Below are 18,372 nucleotides of genomic sequence, written 5' to 3' on the forward strand. Positions count from 1 at the left end.
TCCTGACAGGATCTCCTGGGTGCTGGACATTGCTGGGCGCTGGAGCTCCTCGGTTCTGCTGGGATTTGGTTGTGTTGCTGTCAAAGGCACAGCTGAGATTCCCAACCCAGCAGTGGGAACTTCCCTGAATCCTGAGGGAGCTGAGGAGCTCCCCTGGCTCCAGGGCCTTGTGGGGCCTGCAGGGAGACTTAAAGCCATCACTGACTTGGGGAATTTTTTGATTTATGAGAACATTGATTCCAGGAACCACCTGCCCCCAACACTCAGGATCAGCCATCCCTCAAGATCTTGGCCTTGCAGTAAAATGAGCTCAGCCCCCCACATTTCTCAGCTGGAAGGGTTTATTTCTGTCCCTAAAGTGGCCCAAAGTCTTTCTGGTGTTTAAAGGATTGTTTGTTTGGCAGTGCCAGAGGAGAGGCCTCAGTCCTTCATCAAGTCAAGGGAAATACAGGTTGGATATTAGGGTGATAAACAGAAAGAGATAAAGTTCTGGAATGTTCTGCCCAGAAAGGTGGTGGAGTCCCCATCCCCGGGTGTGTTTAACAAAGCCTGGATCTGGCACTGGGTGCCAGGGATGGGGCTGGGTAGGACACGATGATCTTTGAGGTCTCTTCCAACCCAGTCATTCTGTGATTCTGTGAGTCCATCCCACTGTCCTTGGAAATCCAGCTGAGACTCCTGATGGCCACAGATGCTTTTCCCAGTCCCAGCCCAAGCAAGGATGGCTTCTTCCCACCTGTGAGGAGGAGCTGGAGAGTTCCCAGTGCCCCCTTCCCCCTGGAGGGCTCAGCTCCGTGGCCATTGGCAGTGGATCAGTGCCCAAATGTCTCAGTGGTCATTGGCAGTGGATCAGTGCCCAAACTGCTCCATGGCCATTGGGAGCCCATGAGTTCAACTTTCAGCATTGAAATGAGATTTTATTGTCATTTGAGGGTTTAGAGAGAACCTTCTGGATGTTCTGCTCTGTGTCCTGGGCAGCACAAAGCTCCTGCACAGGAGCAGTCCCTGCTGCCTGCAGAGGTTGTGGCCAATGACTCAGAGTCCTGCTGGACATCAGTGGCCAGTGGTGTCCTCAGGGTCAGATTTGGGAGCACTGGAATCTAAATATCCTCATCAATGGCACGCACAGGGATCAAGAGCACCCAGCAGGTGACACCAAGCTGAGGGGGCAGTGACACCCCTGGAGGTTGGGGCCATCCAGAGGGACCTGGACAGCTCCAGGAGTGGCCCTTGGGAATCTCAGGAAGTTTAACAAGGCCAAGTTCAAGCTGGGGCAGCGCCAGGGATCCATCCAGGCTGGGATGAGCAGCTGGAGCAGCCCTGGAGAGGGCCCTGGGGTTGCAGTGGGTGGCACTGGGCATGGCCCAGCCCTGAACCCACAGCCCTGGGCTGATCCCAGTGTGGGCAGCAGGGCAGGGATTGGGGTTCTGCCCCTGTGCCCAGGTGAGCCCCCACCTGCAGAGCTGCCCCAGCCCTGGGCCAGCACAGGCAGGAGCTGGAGCTGCTGGAGGAGCCCAGAGGAGGCTCCAGGATGGGCAGAGGGATGGAGCAGCTCTGCTGGGAGGATGGGCTGGCACAGCTGGGAATGCTCACCTGGACAGGAGAAGCTTTGGGGTGACTGAATTGTGACCTTGCAGGGCCTGAAGGAGCTGACAGAAAACATGGAGAGAGACAAGGGATGGAGGGACAGGACACAGGGAATGGCTCCCACTGCCAGAGGGCAGGGCTGGATGGGATATTGGGAATTGGGAATTGTTCCCTGTGAGGGTGGGCAGGCCCTGGCACAGCTGTGGCTGCCTCTGGATCCCTGGCAGTGCCGAAGGCCAGGCTGGGCAGGGCTGGGAGCAGCCTGGGACAGTGGGAGGCACTGGATGGGCTTTAAAGTCCCTCCAAGCCAAACCATTCTGAGATTCCATGATTCCATCTGCTCTGAAGCAGATTGAGCCATCTTCCAACATGGATCTTGCCCCTGTGTGGGAAATGCTCCCCACAAGGGCTCAGGTTTCCATCCTGTGCCATCGTGAGGAACTCTGTGGCTCCAGAGCCCACCAGGGGCTGGCTGTGCCCCTGCCCAGGTGTCACCTGGGTGCCCTCACCTGGGTGCCCCACCTCCCTTTGGTCACAGAGACCCTTCCCTGACCCAGGAAAGCTCAAACCCAGGGCTCAGGAGATCCTGGGTGAAAGGAATGGGTTCAAGGAGAGCTCCAGGTGACACCAGGAACATTTAAGGACAGCCAGGGCTTGGGAATGCAGGTGATGCTTTACTGGCCACATCACATCTCCTTCCAGCTTGTGGGGTGAAACTGTTATCCTGGGGAGTGGCAGCAGCAGGGACGGATGGAATGGGAATTAATCTGTGCCCACCATCTCTCTTGAACTCTTCTTCATTTCCATTTCTTTCATAAATGGAAGCTTTATTAAAACAGCAGCACTTTTCTATGAAATGCAGAGGAATGACTGCCTCTGTATCTCAGCAGCAGAGAATCTTTTGAAAATCACTCAAGAGGCAAGGCTCAAACCAGATATTTAATAAGAATCACTTGGAGATCACTTCTTAAAGCAATTAACAGATGATTAGAAATAAGCGAGATGCAACAACGAGACCCAGATCTCAGATTTCTCCCGGGGTCACCCTGCAGTCACCAGCGGTGTCAGGACAGAACAGCAGAGACAATTCCCACTTCCCAGCCTGATTCTGCTCCTGTTTCCAGCGGTTTGGAAGCTGGAGCAGGGAGAAGGGGCCAACACCTCCCCGGGGCTCTGCCCAGCTGAGGGGCCTGGAGCCCAGGGTTCATCTCCACCTTCCCCTCCTGCTGCTGGCTCAGGGGCTGCTCTTCCTTCTGGGGCACGAAGGGAAGGCAGGGGTGAGCCTGAACATCCCAAGGGATCCCCGGGCTCAGCAGCAGCAGCAGCAGCAGGATCCTCGTGCTGTCCCTGGGTGTCTGTGCCACCTGGCAAGGGGACCTCAGTGGCACCAGGGGCTGGGGACAGGCAGGGACTGGACAGAGCCAGGGACTGGACAGAGCCAGGCCCTCCTGGCCAGGGGCTCAGCACAGCCAGGATGGAGCCCAGGAGCAGCCACACATCCCATCTGTGGGGCTAGGACCTCACCTCACATGTGACAAAAGCCATCTGCTGCCACCCTGGGCACTGGAGCTGGGCTGAATCACAGCACAGGCAGCACCCAGGGGCTGTCTGGCTGCTGATCCTCACCCACACAGCCTCTCCCTGCAATCTTTGCTCAGTTTAAGGGCGTTTTACCAGCTGGACCAGAGCTGTGGGGTCTCCCTCAGGGTGTCCTGGATCACCAGGAAATTGCTTCTCTTAGAAGGCAGCAACAAAGGCAGGGGGAGCTGGCTCATGCACCCACAGAGCTGTGGTAATTTTGGGTTTGGAAGTGCTCAAATTTATTACACAAGGGATGATGCAACAGCGAAAAAGAGAGCAAAATTCTACATTGACTCTCTACTCTGCAGGTCAGGACAACTAAGAGGTTTTACTTCATTAAGGAAGGCAGGGGGAAAAAATCAGAGACAGCCCCAGTGGTTGAGGGAGCCTTGTAAAGCCTAAATGAACAATCAGTCCTAGGTGATGCTAGTTTGCTGTAGAAGGAACAATGAAATAGATCTGCTTCTGATCAATAAATTACTAAAACATCAGTTATAAACCTGCTGCATGGCATTGGAAATCCAGCTCGTTAAACATCCAGGGAGCTTCATCCTGATGCAAATGGAAGACAGGCATGAGTGCTCTGCAGCAAAGGACTCTGTGCACATCCCAGCTTGGGAAACATATTTACACATCCGTCTCATATATTAATCTATTTGAGTGCACCCTAGCCAGAGGGCAGCCACAAAGAGGATTATTCTGGGAGGAGGGCAGGAGATGGGCTGGTTTCTCCTCCCTGCTGAGCAAAGCCTGTGCCCACCCACGTGCAGCAATGCTGCAGGGTCCTGTTTCCCTTCTCCAGGCAGCCCCCAGCAGAGGACTCCCAGGTGGATTTGGCAGCCAAGAGTTGGTAGCCAGGATTATTATGAGCCAAAAATAAATCATGTGAGATCCCTCCACCAAAGCAATAAGCCTGAACTGGCCTCAGGGCCAGGAATTTGAGCCAAGCTGGCGTTTGCTGGGGCCTTGGCCTCCCTGCCTGTCCCTTTCCCAGCCCAGGAAGGGCTGCAGTGGCTCGGGGGGACCTTGGCCAGGCCTGAGCAGGCAGGACAGGGGTGTCCAAGGCTCAGGGGACATTCCTGCTGCCACCCAGAAGGGCAGGCAGACATCCCAGGGATCCCTCTGGGCTCTCCATGGAGGGAGGTGCTGGCTTGGCCAGCAGTGTGTGGGTGATGGAGAGGGGCAAGGGGAGCTCAGGGGTTTATTTCACTGCATTGTTTTGGGTAACTGCTGTAATTAGGGCTTGGAAAGATCTCTGGGAGCTGCTGGGGGTGTTTTGCTTCTCCAAAATTCAGGGAAGGGAAAAGGGAACAAGGACCCAGCAAAACACCACATTCTTCAAACTCAACTTCTTTAGGCTTTGGGAACATTCTCCTCTCCCAAGCTCCTCAGTTTCCACACTTGCCAGGCAGGTCTGTCCAGGCTCATGGTGCAAACCTCCCCAGCCCTTTGGGAGAGCTTGGACTTGTGTGGGAAAGCAGAAATTCCCTGTCAGTAAATGCTGCCAGGCTGCTCCAGCAGGGAATGGGGCACCTCTTGGAGAGCTGGCCAGAGGGATCAGCAGTTCTGAGCCAGCCCCACACAGCTGGGATCAGCTGGGGGAGACTCACACATGGTAAAAATAAAGCCACAAGTGCCCATCTGCCCCAGGTCCTGTCCCAGGAACACGAGGACAGCTCTGGTTGATATTCCATCCTTTCCAAAGGAGTCCAGGTGGATCAGTCCCCTCAGTCGTGGCTCGAGTCAGACTCCCCTGACTCCTGCAGCCTCTACTTGATGAAGTTTTTAATTGTCCACCTCTGGCCCGTGCAGCTGCGGAGGATCAGGTCAATGCCAGCCATGCCCCTGTTCTCCACCTCCAGGCACCGGCCTGTGCCCTTATTCAGGATGGCTCCGTTCTGCACGTGGGGAGATGGGAAAAGATAGAAAAAGGAAGATATTAATAGGCTGAATTAATTGCCTGGGAAACAAAGCAGGAACAGGAGGGCAGCCCTGGGCACTGCTGGAAGGGGCACACAGCTGGGTGGGAAGGCAAGGCAAACAATAAAATAATTCCCCAAATAAATGGAGTGAGCATCCCCTGTCCCTGACAGCACCCAAGGGACTCCTGTAACCTTTAAATCCCAGAGCTGCTGGGAACTGGGACCCTTCTGGAAAAGCTGCATCATTGTCCTGGGCTGTGAGATGTGTGTGTGTGTTCTATCCCCATCTGTCAGAGCTGGGGCAGCTCTCTGCTGTCCTTGGGGCAGTTGTTTCTTTCTCTCTCCCACAGCCAACCCTCCCTCCAGCAGATCTCTGCTGTCCATGGCCACTGAGTGTCCCTGCAGGGCTGATCCAATCCCAGCATCCCATGGGGAGATGCTCCGCCCAGGGGAGGAGCCAAGCATTCCTGCCTGGATCCGATCTGAGCCTGGCACAGCACAGCAGCCTTTGCCCCCTGCACTGCCAGAGGAGCAGCTTTCTGCTGCCCTGCATGGCCAGAGGGAGCCCAGGCCCATCTGCAGCAGCCCTGGAGCTGCAGAGGAAAACTCCCCCCTTGTGCAGGATCCCTGCTGCAGCAGAGCCACAGCTGGCACTGCAGGAGGGCTGAGCCCCCCTGGGATGGGGCTGGGACACCCCCTGACACACAGGGGCAGGGACTGCTCTCACTCTGGCTGTGGTGCTTTGTATTACTGCATTTTATTTTTTATTTTTCCTATTAAAGAACTGTTATTTCTAGTCCCATATCTTTGCCTGAGAACCCTTAATTTCAAAAGTATAATAATTCAGAGGGAGGGGGTTTGCATTTTCCATTTCTAGGGAGGCTCCTGCCTTTCTTAGCAGACACCTGGCTTTTCAAACCCAGACAGTTATTCACACTCTGCTTTGGGGCAAAAGTGTTATTTACAGTTATTTACACTCTGCTTGGGACAAAAGGAATTTCACTCTCCATCCACAAGAAACAAAGGAATCTGGAAGTCACTGGCAGATCAGACATAACCAGATCCACTTTTCTGCTACCCGGAAGGAAAACTTTGATTAGAAATTGTCCCGAAATGCTGCCCTGATACCTCTGCCTCAGGAATTTGCTGTGCATTTCCCCTTTGTCCCACCCCATCCCAGGGGCTGTGTCCCAGCCAAGCCTTAAGAAACAGCAGAGGTGTGGCCACATTTCTCCTCACAGAGAAAACCAAGGCACAGCTTCCCAAGGATATTTCTGGGAATGTCAGTGAGAAACCTTAGAGAGAGAAAAACCAATTCTTATCTCAATTGCTGCTCCTGTGTTGTCCACAAGTGGAATGCACTGTGGAAAATTGTTCACCTAAAGGGAATTGGTAATTGGAGTCTGGTGTGAGTGTTGTGATTCACTGACCAATTGGATCCAGGTCTGAGTGTGGGGACTGTGGGCTGAGAGTCACGAGATGAGTGCAGTTGAGTTGGGTGTTTGTGCAGATTCAGTTTAGATTTAGTGCAATATAATACAGAATAATATAATAATTATATCAGTATATAATACATATTATATATTAATATATTATACTATTATTAGATGTAATACAATATATTACATATATTATATATAATTATAGAATATATAGAATGTAATATATATTATAACATATATTATATACTCTCCATAATAGAATAATAATAAAAATCATAATAATATTAAATAATATAATAGTAACATAATAATTAAAAAATAGAATAATATAATAAAATTAAATAATATAATAGTAACATAATAATTAAAAATAGAATAATAAAATAAAATAATATTTTATTGTATTACTCTATATTAATAGAGTAATATAATAAAAATATTTTATTATATTACTCTAATATTTTTATTAGAGTAATTTAATTTATTATTAATTTTACTTATTATAAACAATAAAAAAGTAAAAGCAATAATAAATTAAATAAGTAAAATTAAATAAAAATAAGTAAAATTAAATAAATAATAAGTAAAATTAAACAATAATAAGTAAAAATAATTAAGTAAATAATAAGAAAAAATAATAATAAATTAAATTAATAATATAATAAAAATTAATAAAGTAATATAATAAAACAATTAATTAGCTTTCTGATATCGGTGGAGTCAGATGCATCATTTCCTCCCCTCGCTGGGGGTCACCTGTTCCCACGCAGAGGTGGGCACACCTAGGGCAGCCCCAGACCCACCTGGATGAAGCTCCAGCGCTTGTGGAGGCTGCTCTTGACCTTGTCGCAGTCCAGCAGCTGCGGGAAGCGGCTCTTGCCCGTGTCCACCAGGCAGCGCGTGTCGGGCAGCAGCGTGGTGGTGCCCAGGGCCCCCAGGTGCAGGAAACCCTCCCGGGTGTACCGAGCCAGCTGGGGACACACAGAAATGCTGTCAGTGAATGCTCCAGGCTGCTCCAGCAGGGAATGTGGCACCTCTCGGAGAGCTGGCCACAGGGAACAGTAAGACCTCACTGTAGGATTGATGGGGGTAGGATGGTTGGGATGGATGGAGAGCAGAGATCTCTGCAGCGAACTTGGGGTTTATTGCAAAGGGCCTGGGGGCAGGGCCCTGCTGGGAGCTGCCAAACACAGCTCAGAGCAGGCCCCAGAGATGCGAGGGTAAGAGAGTAAAAGGGTTAAGAGCATGGAAAAGTAAGAGCTAAGAGACAAGAGGTAAGAGAGTGAAGTTCCTGTTACAATACCATAAATCTTCTTCTGTGTTGAATATTCTGATTCTCACTAACCAATCTAGTACAAGATACAAATCCTATAGCATTTCCATACAGCCTATAAGAACCATTACATTACCATACAGTGTTACATTTTAAACCCTAAAAACTCCTCTTTGGGCCCCTTCTGCCAAGCTGTAGGGTCTGCTCTGACCCTTGGGCCTGTCTGCAAGCAGAGGGTGTTGTTCCATCAAAAGGGGATCACCTTCAGCTGGCCACACCATTGTTTTCCAGTTGTTCAGTAACTGAGGTATCTCAAAGCTTGCTTTCATTTCAATCTCACTTATAGTTTCCATATTCTAAAAATCTTTTGCTAGACAATCATATTTGTAAGGCTTTCCTGTTTCATCTCCCTCAACATCTCATATCCTTCAAACACAGCTCCTTTAGCATATGGGAACATTCTCCTCTCCCAAGCTCCTCAGTTTCCACACTTGCCAGGCAGGTCTGTCCAGGCTCGTGGTGCAAACCTCCCCAGCCCTTTGGGAGAGCTTGGACTTGTGTGGGAAAGCAGAAATTCCCTGTCAGTAAATGCTGCCAGGCTGCTCCAGCAGGGAATGGGACACCTCTTGGAGAGCTGGCCAGAGGGATCAGCAGTTCTGAGCCAGCCCCACACAGCTGGGATCAGCTGGGGGAGACTCACACGTGGTAAAAATAAAGCCTACAAGTGCCCATCTGCCCCAGGTCCTGTCCCAGGAACAAGAAGAAAGCTCCGGTTGATATTCCATCCTTTCCAAAGGACTCCAGTCCCTCAGCACCCCAGAGCAGCAGCACAGAGGGCCAGGATAACCCAGATCCCCTGGGAACGTTCTGTGGGGATACACAAGGAAACAAGAGCTGGAAGGAATAAAATCCAACTTCCTCCAGCCTTTTAGCCCTGCTTGGGACTGTTTTTTGGAAGGAATAAAGCGCAACTTCCTCCAGCCTTTTATTCCTGCTGGGGTTTAGTTTTTCCAGATGCAGGTGAGGAATTGAGACACAGGAAGGGGTAGGAATAATTCCAAATCTTAAACCCCTCCTGGAGCAGACTCCTGCAGCCTCTGGATTGCTGTGGGATGGGGCAATGGATGGTTTTCCCTGGATTCCAGCTGCAGCCCTGCTGGGTGAGGCAGCCCAGGCTGGGCTGGTGCCTCTGGGTGCCTGGCACAGCCTCCAAGGCTCCAGCCAGGCAGCAGCACCAGCCACAGGGGCCAGAACTGTCACAGACATCTTTTTATGAGAAATCCTTTCCTTAGGAGTTTTTTTCTCCTGAGAAGCTGAGAAGCCTCAGGGACAAAATGTAAACATTGATTATCTGCTGCTGTGGAATGCAACAGGTGCATCTGTGATTGGTCTCATGTGGTTGTTTGTAATTAATGGCCAATCACAGCCCAGCTGGCTCGGACTCTCTGAGCCACAAACCTTTGTTATCATTCTTTCCTTTCTATTCTTAGCTTAGCCAGCCTTCTGAGATGAAACCTTTTCTTCTATACTTTTAGTATAGTTTTAATGTAATATATATCATAAAATAATAAATCAGCCTTCTGAAACATGGAGTCAGATCCTCATCTCTTCCTTCATCCTGGGACCCCTGTGAACACTGTCACAAGAACTGGGATGGGAGCCTGGATCTGCCCTTGGGAAAGGCCCAGGATTGCAGCTACCTCAGACATTCCCATGGGATCCAACTGCCCAGGGCTGCCAGCGGCTGGCCAGGCTGGGCAGGGCTGGGAGCAGCCTGGGACAGTGGGAGGTGTCCCTGCCGTGGCAGGGGTGGCTCTGGGTGGGCTTTAAGGTGCCTCCAATTCAGACCATTCTGCCAGGAGAGGCAGGATGGGAGCACTGGGCAGGGGTGATGCCCTTGGGGACACTGGGCGCACAAAGGACTCCTCCATTTCAAGGAATGCCACCACAATATTTCCCTAAACACATCGAAATTCTGGAGTGAGGAGAAAGGAATGCCAGTGTCCTGCCTTTTATAGTTCAAGGAAAAGATCTCCACAGCTGCTTATTTAAATTATGAATCAGGCCATTATCCAGCAGACAAATAAGGAGGATTCAGCCCGTTAATTAACTGAGCATATCTGTGACCCAGATGCCAGGGAAGAGGCAGTAAATCCCACTGGGAGTTTGGGTTATCTGGGCTGTAATAATTAAACACTGAAATCAAGTTAAAACAATGTAACAGGGTCAGGCTGCAGCTCATGAGCCCAGACACGGTCAGGGTGCCCAGATCCCTTGGGCTGGGCCTGGCTCTGCTCCCAGGGGCTGCTGGAGTCACACCAGAGTGAAAATGTTCTGTACCAGAGCAGGCCCCGAGCTCCTCACACCTCCCTGATGCTCATTCACCAGGTGCTCCCCACAGGAGGGGTCAGGGGCAGCCCAGACTGTGATCACAGAGCCATGGAATGGGTTGGATTGAAGGGACCTCAAAGCCCACCCAGTGCCACCCCTGCCATGGCAGGGACACCTCCCACTGTCCCAGGCTGCTCCCAATGTCCAGCCTGGCCTTGGGCACTGCCAGGGATCCAGGGGCAGCCACAGCTGCTCTGGGCACCCTGTGCCAGGGCCTGCCCACCCTCACAGGGAACAATTCCTCATTCCCAATATCCCATCCATCCCTGCCCTCTGGCACTGGGAGCCATTCCCTGGGTCCTGTCCCTCCATCCTTGTCCCCAGTTCCTCTCCAGCTCTCCTGGAGCCCCTTCAGGCCCTGCAAGGGGCTCTGAGCTCTCCCTGGAGCCTTCTCCTATCCAGGTGAGCACCCCCAGCTATCCCAGCCTCTCCTCACAGAACAGGTTAATTACAAGCCCTAATTGCTCTTTTGTTATTTGCTCCTCTCCAGATTGACCCAGGGGCCCCAGCCCAGCCTAGAACAGGACAAGAAACAAAGCAAAGAACACAACGGAAAACAGTTTAGAACTATTCCAAGCCAAGCATTTCAAAGTGGCTCAAACTGAGGAGGTCTTTAACCCCTTCCCCAGTCTGGGTGGCCCAAAGCCACATCCCCAGACAGAGGCACTGACAGGCCCAGCCCCTGGAACATCCTTCCATAAACCCTCATCCAGGAAACTGCACCTGGCCACTTCCCACCTCCAGCTGTCCCTGGGGGTAATCCCAGCATCACCGGGGCTGGAAAATCCCTCCCAGCCCATCCAGTCTCAGCTGTGTCCCATCCCCACCTTGTCCCCAGCCCAGAGCACCGAGTGCCACCTCCAGCTCTTCCTTGGGCACCTCCAGGAATGGATGTCACAGACACGTTTTATGGAAAATCCTCTCCTTAGGAGTTTTCCTCCTGAGAAGCTGGGAGGCCTCAGGAACAAAATGTAAACATTGATTATCTGTTGCTGTGGAATGCAACAGGTGCATCTGGGATTGGTCTCATGTGCTTGTTTCTAATTAATGGCCAATCACAGTCAGCTGGCTCGGACAGAGAGTCCAAGCCACAAACCTTTGTTATCATTCTTTCCTTTTCTGTTCTTAGCCAGCCTTCTGATGAAATCCTTTCTTCTATTCTTTTAGTATAGTTTTAATGTAATATATATCATAAAATAATAAATCAATCCTTCTGAAACATGGAGTCAGATCCTCGTCTCTTCCCTCATCTTCAGACCCCTGTGAACACTGTCACAGATGGAGACTCTACTTCCAATGCCCGGCCACCCTTTCCATGGGGAAATGTTCCCCAAATCCCCCCTGAGCTGCCCTGGCCCAGCCTGAGGCCGTTCCCTCTGCTCCTGTCCCTGTTCCCTGGAGCACAGCCCGACCCCCCGGCTGTGCCCTCCTGTCAGGAGCTGTGCAGAGCCACAAGGGCCCCCTGAGCCTCCTTTGCTCCAGGCTGAGCCCCTGCCCAGCTCCCTCAGCTGCCCCAGGGCTGGGGCTGATCCCCCTGGCAAAGCTGCACCTCCAATCCATCTCCTGTGCTTGTGATTTCTGGCTGGCTGCATCTCAGGGATGGCAGAAAGTTAATTAGACATCCCAGCACCTGGGAAATAAAAGCCTTGATGACCTTCATTGACTCTATTGGAAAATAATTTCGGGTTGTTTAGCTTCCCTTCTGCTCTGAGCAGAACATCAATTAGCAGCCATCAGTAAAATGTTCAGGATTTGCCTTTTACCACAATTTAATCTGATTAAAGGGTGCTGTTTGGTCACCCCTGCTCCTGCCGTGTCCCCCATGAGCTCAGTATTGATGGCTTTGTCCTCAACTTCTGCTGCTTAAATGGGCAAAACATATTTTATCCTATAATTAAATGAAATGCTCTGCTGGGTGAACATTATCTTAAGTTTTATAGCATTATAGTGCTTTCTATCACCTTAATATATCACCATAGCTGTGTCACTGCAATGAGCTATGGCTGCATTATTAGTGTAATACATCATTACAGCAAGGTGCTTCCATGAGGGATTGCCTCAAAGATGAAGCCATCAAGCAGGGAAAAAACCCATCAGCAGTCTCAATATAATTACAGGATAAAAGGATGATGATGGAGTCTCATCATTATTTGACCTGGAAGTGAATGGAAGCAGGGAGAACAGAAAGCTGAAGGGAAAAGAAGAGAAAAATCCCCAAAATTTTACTCAGTGAGGGATGAGTGAGTAAAGGCAAGATCTCAGTTGCATGCAGAGCATGAGAGAGTGGTTTGGGACGTGAACAACTCTAAAGGAGCTCAACAACTCACTGAGGGGTTTCATACACATACAAATAAATAAAAATTAAACATATATATATATATATATATATATATATACAAACCAGAGTTCCCATTACTTCTAATTCCATCCCCAGCCATAAATTACAACCTGCAGCCCATTAATTAAACAGTTGTAGGGAAAGTCCAATTTCCTTCATGGTGCCACAAAGGCCATTTCAAAGCTTCTGCACTTGCTGATAGCTGCTGAAAAGCAGCATTTTCCAGGAGTTTCACTAATTGGATTTATCAGGAAACAAAGGAGCTGCCAAGAACTGGCTCTCAGCTGAAGAGGGAAGGGACAATGAGGACAGGGAAGACCAGGAAGGATGAAATGGGCAAGCTCCAGGCAGCCAGCAAAATCTGACTTCAGAACTTCAAGTAGGGAAAGAAAACATTAATAAGCTTCATCTCAATAACACTGAGGGAAAAATAAATAACCTGTTCTCAGCCACTCACCCTAAAGCCCAGGGTGAGCAGGCAATGGCAGCCCAATACAGTTTCTCACACAATAATGCACTTAGAGGCTCAGATTTCCAGCCACAAAGTGCAAAAGGCACTTGGTGCCATTTAAGAGAAAAATGGGGATTTTGAATAAGAGCAGGTTCTGTTTAGCAGGAACTGATCTCTGTTTCAGGCCAGGGTGACTCAAAGTGGAATTTCCTCCCAGCTCCTCCAGTTCCCAGCTCAGGTGAGCTCTGGGATCCCTCAGTCCAGCCTGACTGTGGAGTGAAAACAGGATTTTTATGTTTTCCCATTCCTTGAACTGCACATTTTTTAGCTGACAATGAACCTCCTCGAGCCTGCTGGGCCCCAGATGCTCCAAAACTTTTGGAAAGGCAAAAGGAGTGCTGGAAAACAAATTCCAGCCAAGCTGAAATGGCTCATTACCACAGCACTAATTGTTTTCTTTACCCCATTAGTCTGGGTTTATTCTGCCGGTGGAACAGAAGTAATCCCACAATGGGCTGGGTTGGAAAGGACCTTAAAGATAATTTTATTCCAGCCTTCCATCCAACTCCCATCCAACCTGGCCTTGGGAAGGAAGCTCTCAGATTGTGTCCATGATTACTGCTATTTACCTTTGTCTGGAAGATTTTATTTTAAACTACAAATTTCAATTTTTTTTTGTTTCAAATTGCAAAAATATCAACTTTCCAACATTTTATATTTACACAGGTTTCCAATTTCTTTCAAGGCTTTTCCTTGCAGCTCTGGCAGGATGATGGGAATCCAGAAAACACTGCAGGAGCAGCTGGGAAAACCCCCTGTGAGACCTGTGTTATAGGAGCTTCTTCAAGTTAGGTCTCATAAGCTCTCAGAGGTCTATAACAACACTCAAGATAGCTCAGCTACCCTTGGAAGCATAAAAATCAGTAGGATAGCTTCTATTGCAGTGTTAAAAACAAAAATGTTCAATAAAAGGCAAAATAAAAAACAGAAAAATCAAGCTAGGTGCCAGAAGTTCTTGCTCTTAGTAAAACACCTTACAAAAGTGATTTGTTTCTTTATTCACTTCTTTTTCTAGTAAATTGCCTAAGCAAGATTTTTAGCTTCTGTCCAATTAGCTATCCTTAAGTTTGAGGTGAAATCCCCTAAGCCTATGAAGTGGCTTTTTCACCCAATCAAAAAGAGAAATTTCTGAGCTTTTTAAGGAGACAAAAGATAGTTTTGTCACTCCCTCGACAAAAAGCACATTCCTACATGCCCAGGTGTTTTTAACCCTGGAGAGCAAAGGCAGTGTCAGCCTGTCCCAGATTGCAATGCAAGATGTTTTCCATTACCATCTGTGTGGCAGATTGTCTTTTGTCAAGTGGGCAGTTTGCCTTATCTCTCTCTTTGAGTGACCACATTCACACCTCCCTCAGGAGGGGACATCTGCTGATAACAGCTATTGAATGTCCCTGCATGGCTGATAAGAACTACAGCATCCCATTGGGAGATGTGAGCCCAGAAGGAGGAGCCAAGCATTCCTACCTGGATATAATCTGGAAGTTTTGAGAAACCAGCACACTGGTTTCTCCACTGGATTCCCCAGAGGAACAGCAGCTGTCTCTTCTCCCACTGGATCTTCAGAGGAAGAATCCATCCTCTCTACAGGATCCCTGCTCCAGCAGAACCACCCCTGACACTGCAGGAGGGCTGAGCCACAATTCCAATGGGACTGCTGCCAACCCTGACCCACAGGGTGTCAGGCTGCATTGTTTATTTTATCCTTTTTTCCCCCCCTTTCCCTATTAAAGAACTGTTATTTCCTGCTCCCATATTTTTGCCTGAGAGCCCCTTAATTTAAAATTTATAGCAATTCAGAGGGGTGGGGAGGGTTTACATTCTCCATCTCAGGGGAGACTCCTGCCTTCCTTAGCAGACTCCTGTCTTTCCAAACACAGACACAGCCTCACCTGGGGGCCCCAGCCATGGCACGGGTACAGGATCGCTGTGTGGTTCTCCTGCGGGCCCTGGTCCAGGCACACGTCCTTGGCCTTGTTGTTCCGCAGCTGCCAGGGGAAAAGGGACAGAGTTATGGCAGGAGAAGGGGCAGGGTTATGGCACAAAAGTTGACAGAATTGTGGCACAAAAATGGGCAGAATTATGGCAGAAAAAGGGCAGAGTTATGGCACAACAAGGGGCAGAGTTATAGCAGAAAAAGGGCAGAATTATGGCAGGAAAAGGGCAGAGTTATGGCACAAAAAGGGGCAGAGTTAAAGCATAAAGGGGGCAGAGTTATGGCACAGAAAGGGCAGAGACAAGGCACCAAAATGGCAGAATTATGGCAGAAAAAGGGCAAAGTTATAGCACAAAAAGGGCAGAGTTAAGGCACAAAAATTGGCAGAATGATGGCAAAAAAGGGTCAGAGTTAAGGCATAAAAGGGGGAGAGTTAAGGCACAAAAATTTGGCAGAATTATTGCTGAAAAAGGGCAGAGATAAAGGACAAAAGTGGCAGAATTATGGCACAAAAAGGGCAGAGTTAAGGCACAGAAGGGGCAGAGTTAAGGCCCTCTCTGATCAGAGAGAAGCAGAAAATGGATGCTCAGCCCTCTCTACCCTCTCTGGCTCTCACTGCTGTGTCACCAGGAATAATCAGGCAAGGAAAACTTGCAGAGCACTGAACCTTTCTTTAAATCCAGGGCTAAGGATGCTGGTTTTGTGTCATAATCCCATTCTAAGGAGCAGCATCCCTGGTCACAGCTGGCTCTGTGTTTGGTCATGGGAGGTGGGGACAAACCCAGGTTTAGGCTGCCAGAAGTCAATGCAGAACCCCTCAGATTTCAGTGAAATCTCAGAGTGCTTAACAAGGCAGGGAAAAAAGCCCAACTGGAACAAGGATCACCTTGGAATCATCACATCCTTGTTCCAGATGGGCTTTTTTCCACCCCACACCTTTCTGAAATTTCATTTTTATGAAAATATAATTTTTTGTGAGGTTTTAGCTTGAAGGCCTTAAGTAACTTTGATAACAAATCTTTCTTGAAATGAATAAAAATTAATAACCCATATGGGGTGCCCAGGCTTTGAGGAGCCTGCTCCAAGTGCCACCACTCCATCAATTCCACTACAGCAGAGTATTTGTTATTAGTTCCCATAAATGACTCTTTCTATATCCCCAGAATGGTTTCAAAGCCAGCAGAGATTGAATTAAGTTCCCTTATTTTATCTTGTCCTTAAGCTGCTGTGACAAGGCACTGAATCCTCCAGAGACCTTGTCAGGAATTAGGCTGAGTTCAAGTCTCAGGGTTTTAGAAGATGCCTGTGTATTAAAAATACAAATACAGCTGCTTAATCCATGGAGTCAATGGGAAATATGGGTAATTTCTGTCAATTCACTAAATGATGTATTAACATCTTTTACTTTATACAGTCTTCAAGATCAGCAACAAATCCCCAAACTGGTTTTTAGAAGAAACTGGGAGCAGATTTATGCAAATTTAGATAATTATACAGAAAAAGTCAGTTTTGATTGAGACTCCTCTCCTTTGAGGCTGTTTCTCATCAGGGAGTGTAAATATTAGCAGGCTGAGCTAAGGGACTAAATTACCTCTCCATAAGCAATGGTGTTGTTGTATCTCCTCATTTCTGGATAAACATGGTCTAGGTACCACTGGAAATTTTTACACTTCAGGCTCTTCCTCAAGGCTTTCCTCTCAGAAACATCCCCAATGTCAATCCCTGGATTCTGAAAAACAACAACAGGACATCATTGAATGGTCACACTTCCAAAAAAAGCTACAATGAAAGTATTTCCCTGAGCTTTGAGATCCTTTTCAAACTGCCTGGGAACTGCCCGTGGTTGAGTAATTCCAGGAATTCTGGGATGTCCAGGGCTGAAACCATCAGAAGGAAGATGTGGCTTCCAGAGGGGGACACCAAATTCTCTGTTGGGTTTTGAGGCCCCTTGCAATGGCCATGGGCTGATGCTGGACAGGCCCTCAGAGATAATTTACAAAAGAGGAGCCAAAGGGAGAAGAAAAGGTTTGGAGGAAGGTTGGGAGGTGCAGTGAAACTGGGGGAGTCTTCTCCCAATTCTCCTGGGTTTGGATCCATCTGATAAAGACTGATCTGTACTTTTAAACAAGGTATTTTTAAAATATTTCCCCTCCTGTTTGGGTTCTGAGGCACAGGTTTAACAGCAAGTGGATATCAGGATTTAAAAGATGGAAATGCAGACCCTGGCTGGGCACTGAGCACCAAACCCTTCCCTGACCCCACTGAGACACAGCCCAGAGGAAGGGAGGGGTAAAAGGTGTAAAATAAATGGGAAAAGAATGAAGGAAAGAGAGAAAGGTTCAAGATTCAAATATAGCAGAGGCAGACAGCTGAGAATAAAGGATAAAAATTGCATGAGAAGAAAAGCTGAGGCTGAAGCTCAGCAAAATCTCTTGGCAGTTTGGGCAATTCCAGGGTGGAATGTTCTCCCTGGAGAGAACATTCCCAGTGCTCTGCAGACACAGCTGGCCCTGAGCAATAACCCAGCAGGGGCTGGAGAGCTCCCCCCTGTTCCACCCTGGCATCTGGGGCCAGTGCAGCAGGGAAGCCAAAGGAGGCACAGCAGCCCCTACTCCCTCACTGCCTGGGCTCCCACTCTGCTCCAGCTCCTGCTCTCATCTCTCCCAGAGATCATTAAACACAACTGGGAAAGCAATTTTCCATTACAATGCTTGTAATGATCTCCTAATGAATTATTCACTCTGCTTTAGAAGAGACACCGTTGCAGTGTGCCCCTGGTAGCTGAGAGGTAAAAATAAAGATGATTCAGTGGAGGGAGGCAGGACAGGCTGAGATCTGAGTGGGGGAGGTTGGGCTCAGAGCAGCCAGGCAGCACCTGGATGGGCAGGGCTTTGCCATGGCATCCCAAAATAATCCAGTGCACAGCCCTAAAACCTCCCCCACCCAACAGGGCTTCCCTCAAATTAAATCTGGATTTGATTGGGAAAAGACCAGTATAAAAAACTCAAATGCATTTTGGGGAGCTCAGACCTATAGGGAATACCTACATAAAAATCTCAAGTCGATTTTGGGTCACCCAGGCCAGTTCCCACCCCCAGGTGATGCTGCCTTTCCCAAGCTCCACAGATGGATTTTAATCCTTTCTGCAATGCTCCAAATCTGTTTCTGAGCAGGAGATGATGCCGCACTTCTAAAAAGGAATCAGCTCAAGGATCAGGATTTCTGATCATGAGCATTTGGATCCTGAAGCCTCTTTTTAAGATCCCCCAAATTCCCTCAGTCCTGGAGGCAGCTCCCCCCTGGAGTGTTGGCTGTCAAAGCAAGAGCCCTTCCTTTCCCCTTTCCTTTCCCCTTTCCTTTCCCCTTTCCTTTCCCCTTTCCTTTCCCCTTTCCT

General features: G+C 48.8%; 1 protein-coding gene across 1 annotated transcript in view; it reads right to left on the reverse strand.

Annotated features, from left to right (window-relative positions):
• Positions 1-2,513: 2,513 nt before the first annotated feature.
• GALNT17 (polypeptide N-acetylgalactosaminyltransferase 17) overlaps positions 2,514-18,372 on the reverse strand; it is a 240,778-nt gene continuing 224,919 nt past the window's right edge. Inside the window, exons 8-11 of the mRNA XM_058037426.1 lie at positions 16,570-16,707; positions 14,935-15,030; positions 7,336-7,503; positions 2,514-5,066 (exon numbers count right to left, since the gene is read on the reverse strand). Of these exons, the coding sequence (XP_057893409.1) occupies positions 4,938-5,066; positions 7,336-7,503; positions 14,935-15,030; positions 16,570-16,707 (531 nt within the window). The 3' untranslated portion in view covers positions 2,514-4,937. The remainder of the gene's footprint in view (positions 5,067-7,335; positions 7,504-14,934; positions 15,031-16,569; positions 16,708-18,372) is intronic.

The sequence above is a fragment of the Melospiza georgiana genome, chromosome 19, assembly GCF_028018845.1.
Source record: "Melospiza georgiana isolate bMelGeo1 chromosome 19, bMelGeo1.pri, whole genome shotgun sequence".
NCBI lineage: Eukaryota > Metazoa > Chordata > Aves > Passeriformes > Passerellidae > Melospiza > Melospiza georgiana.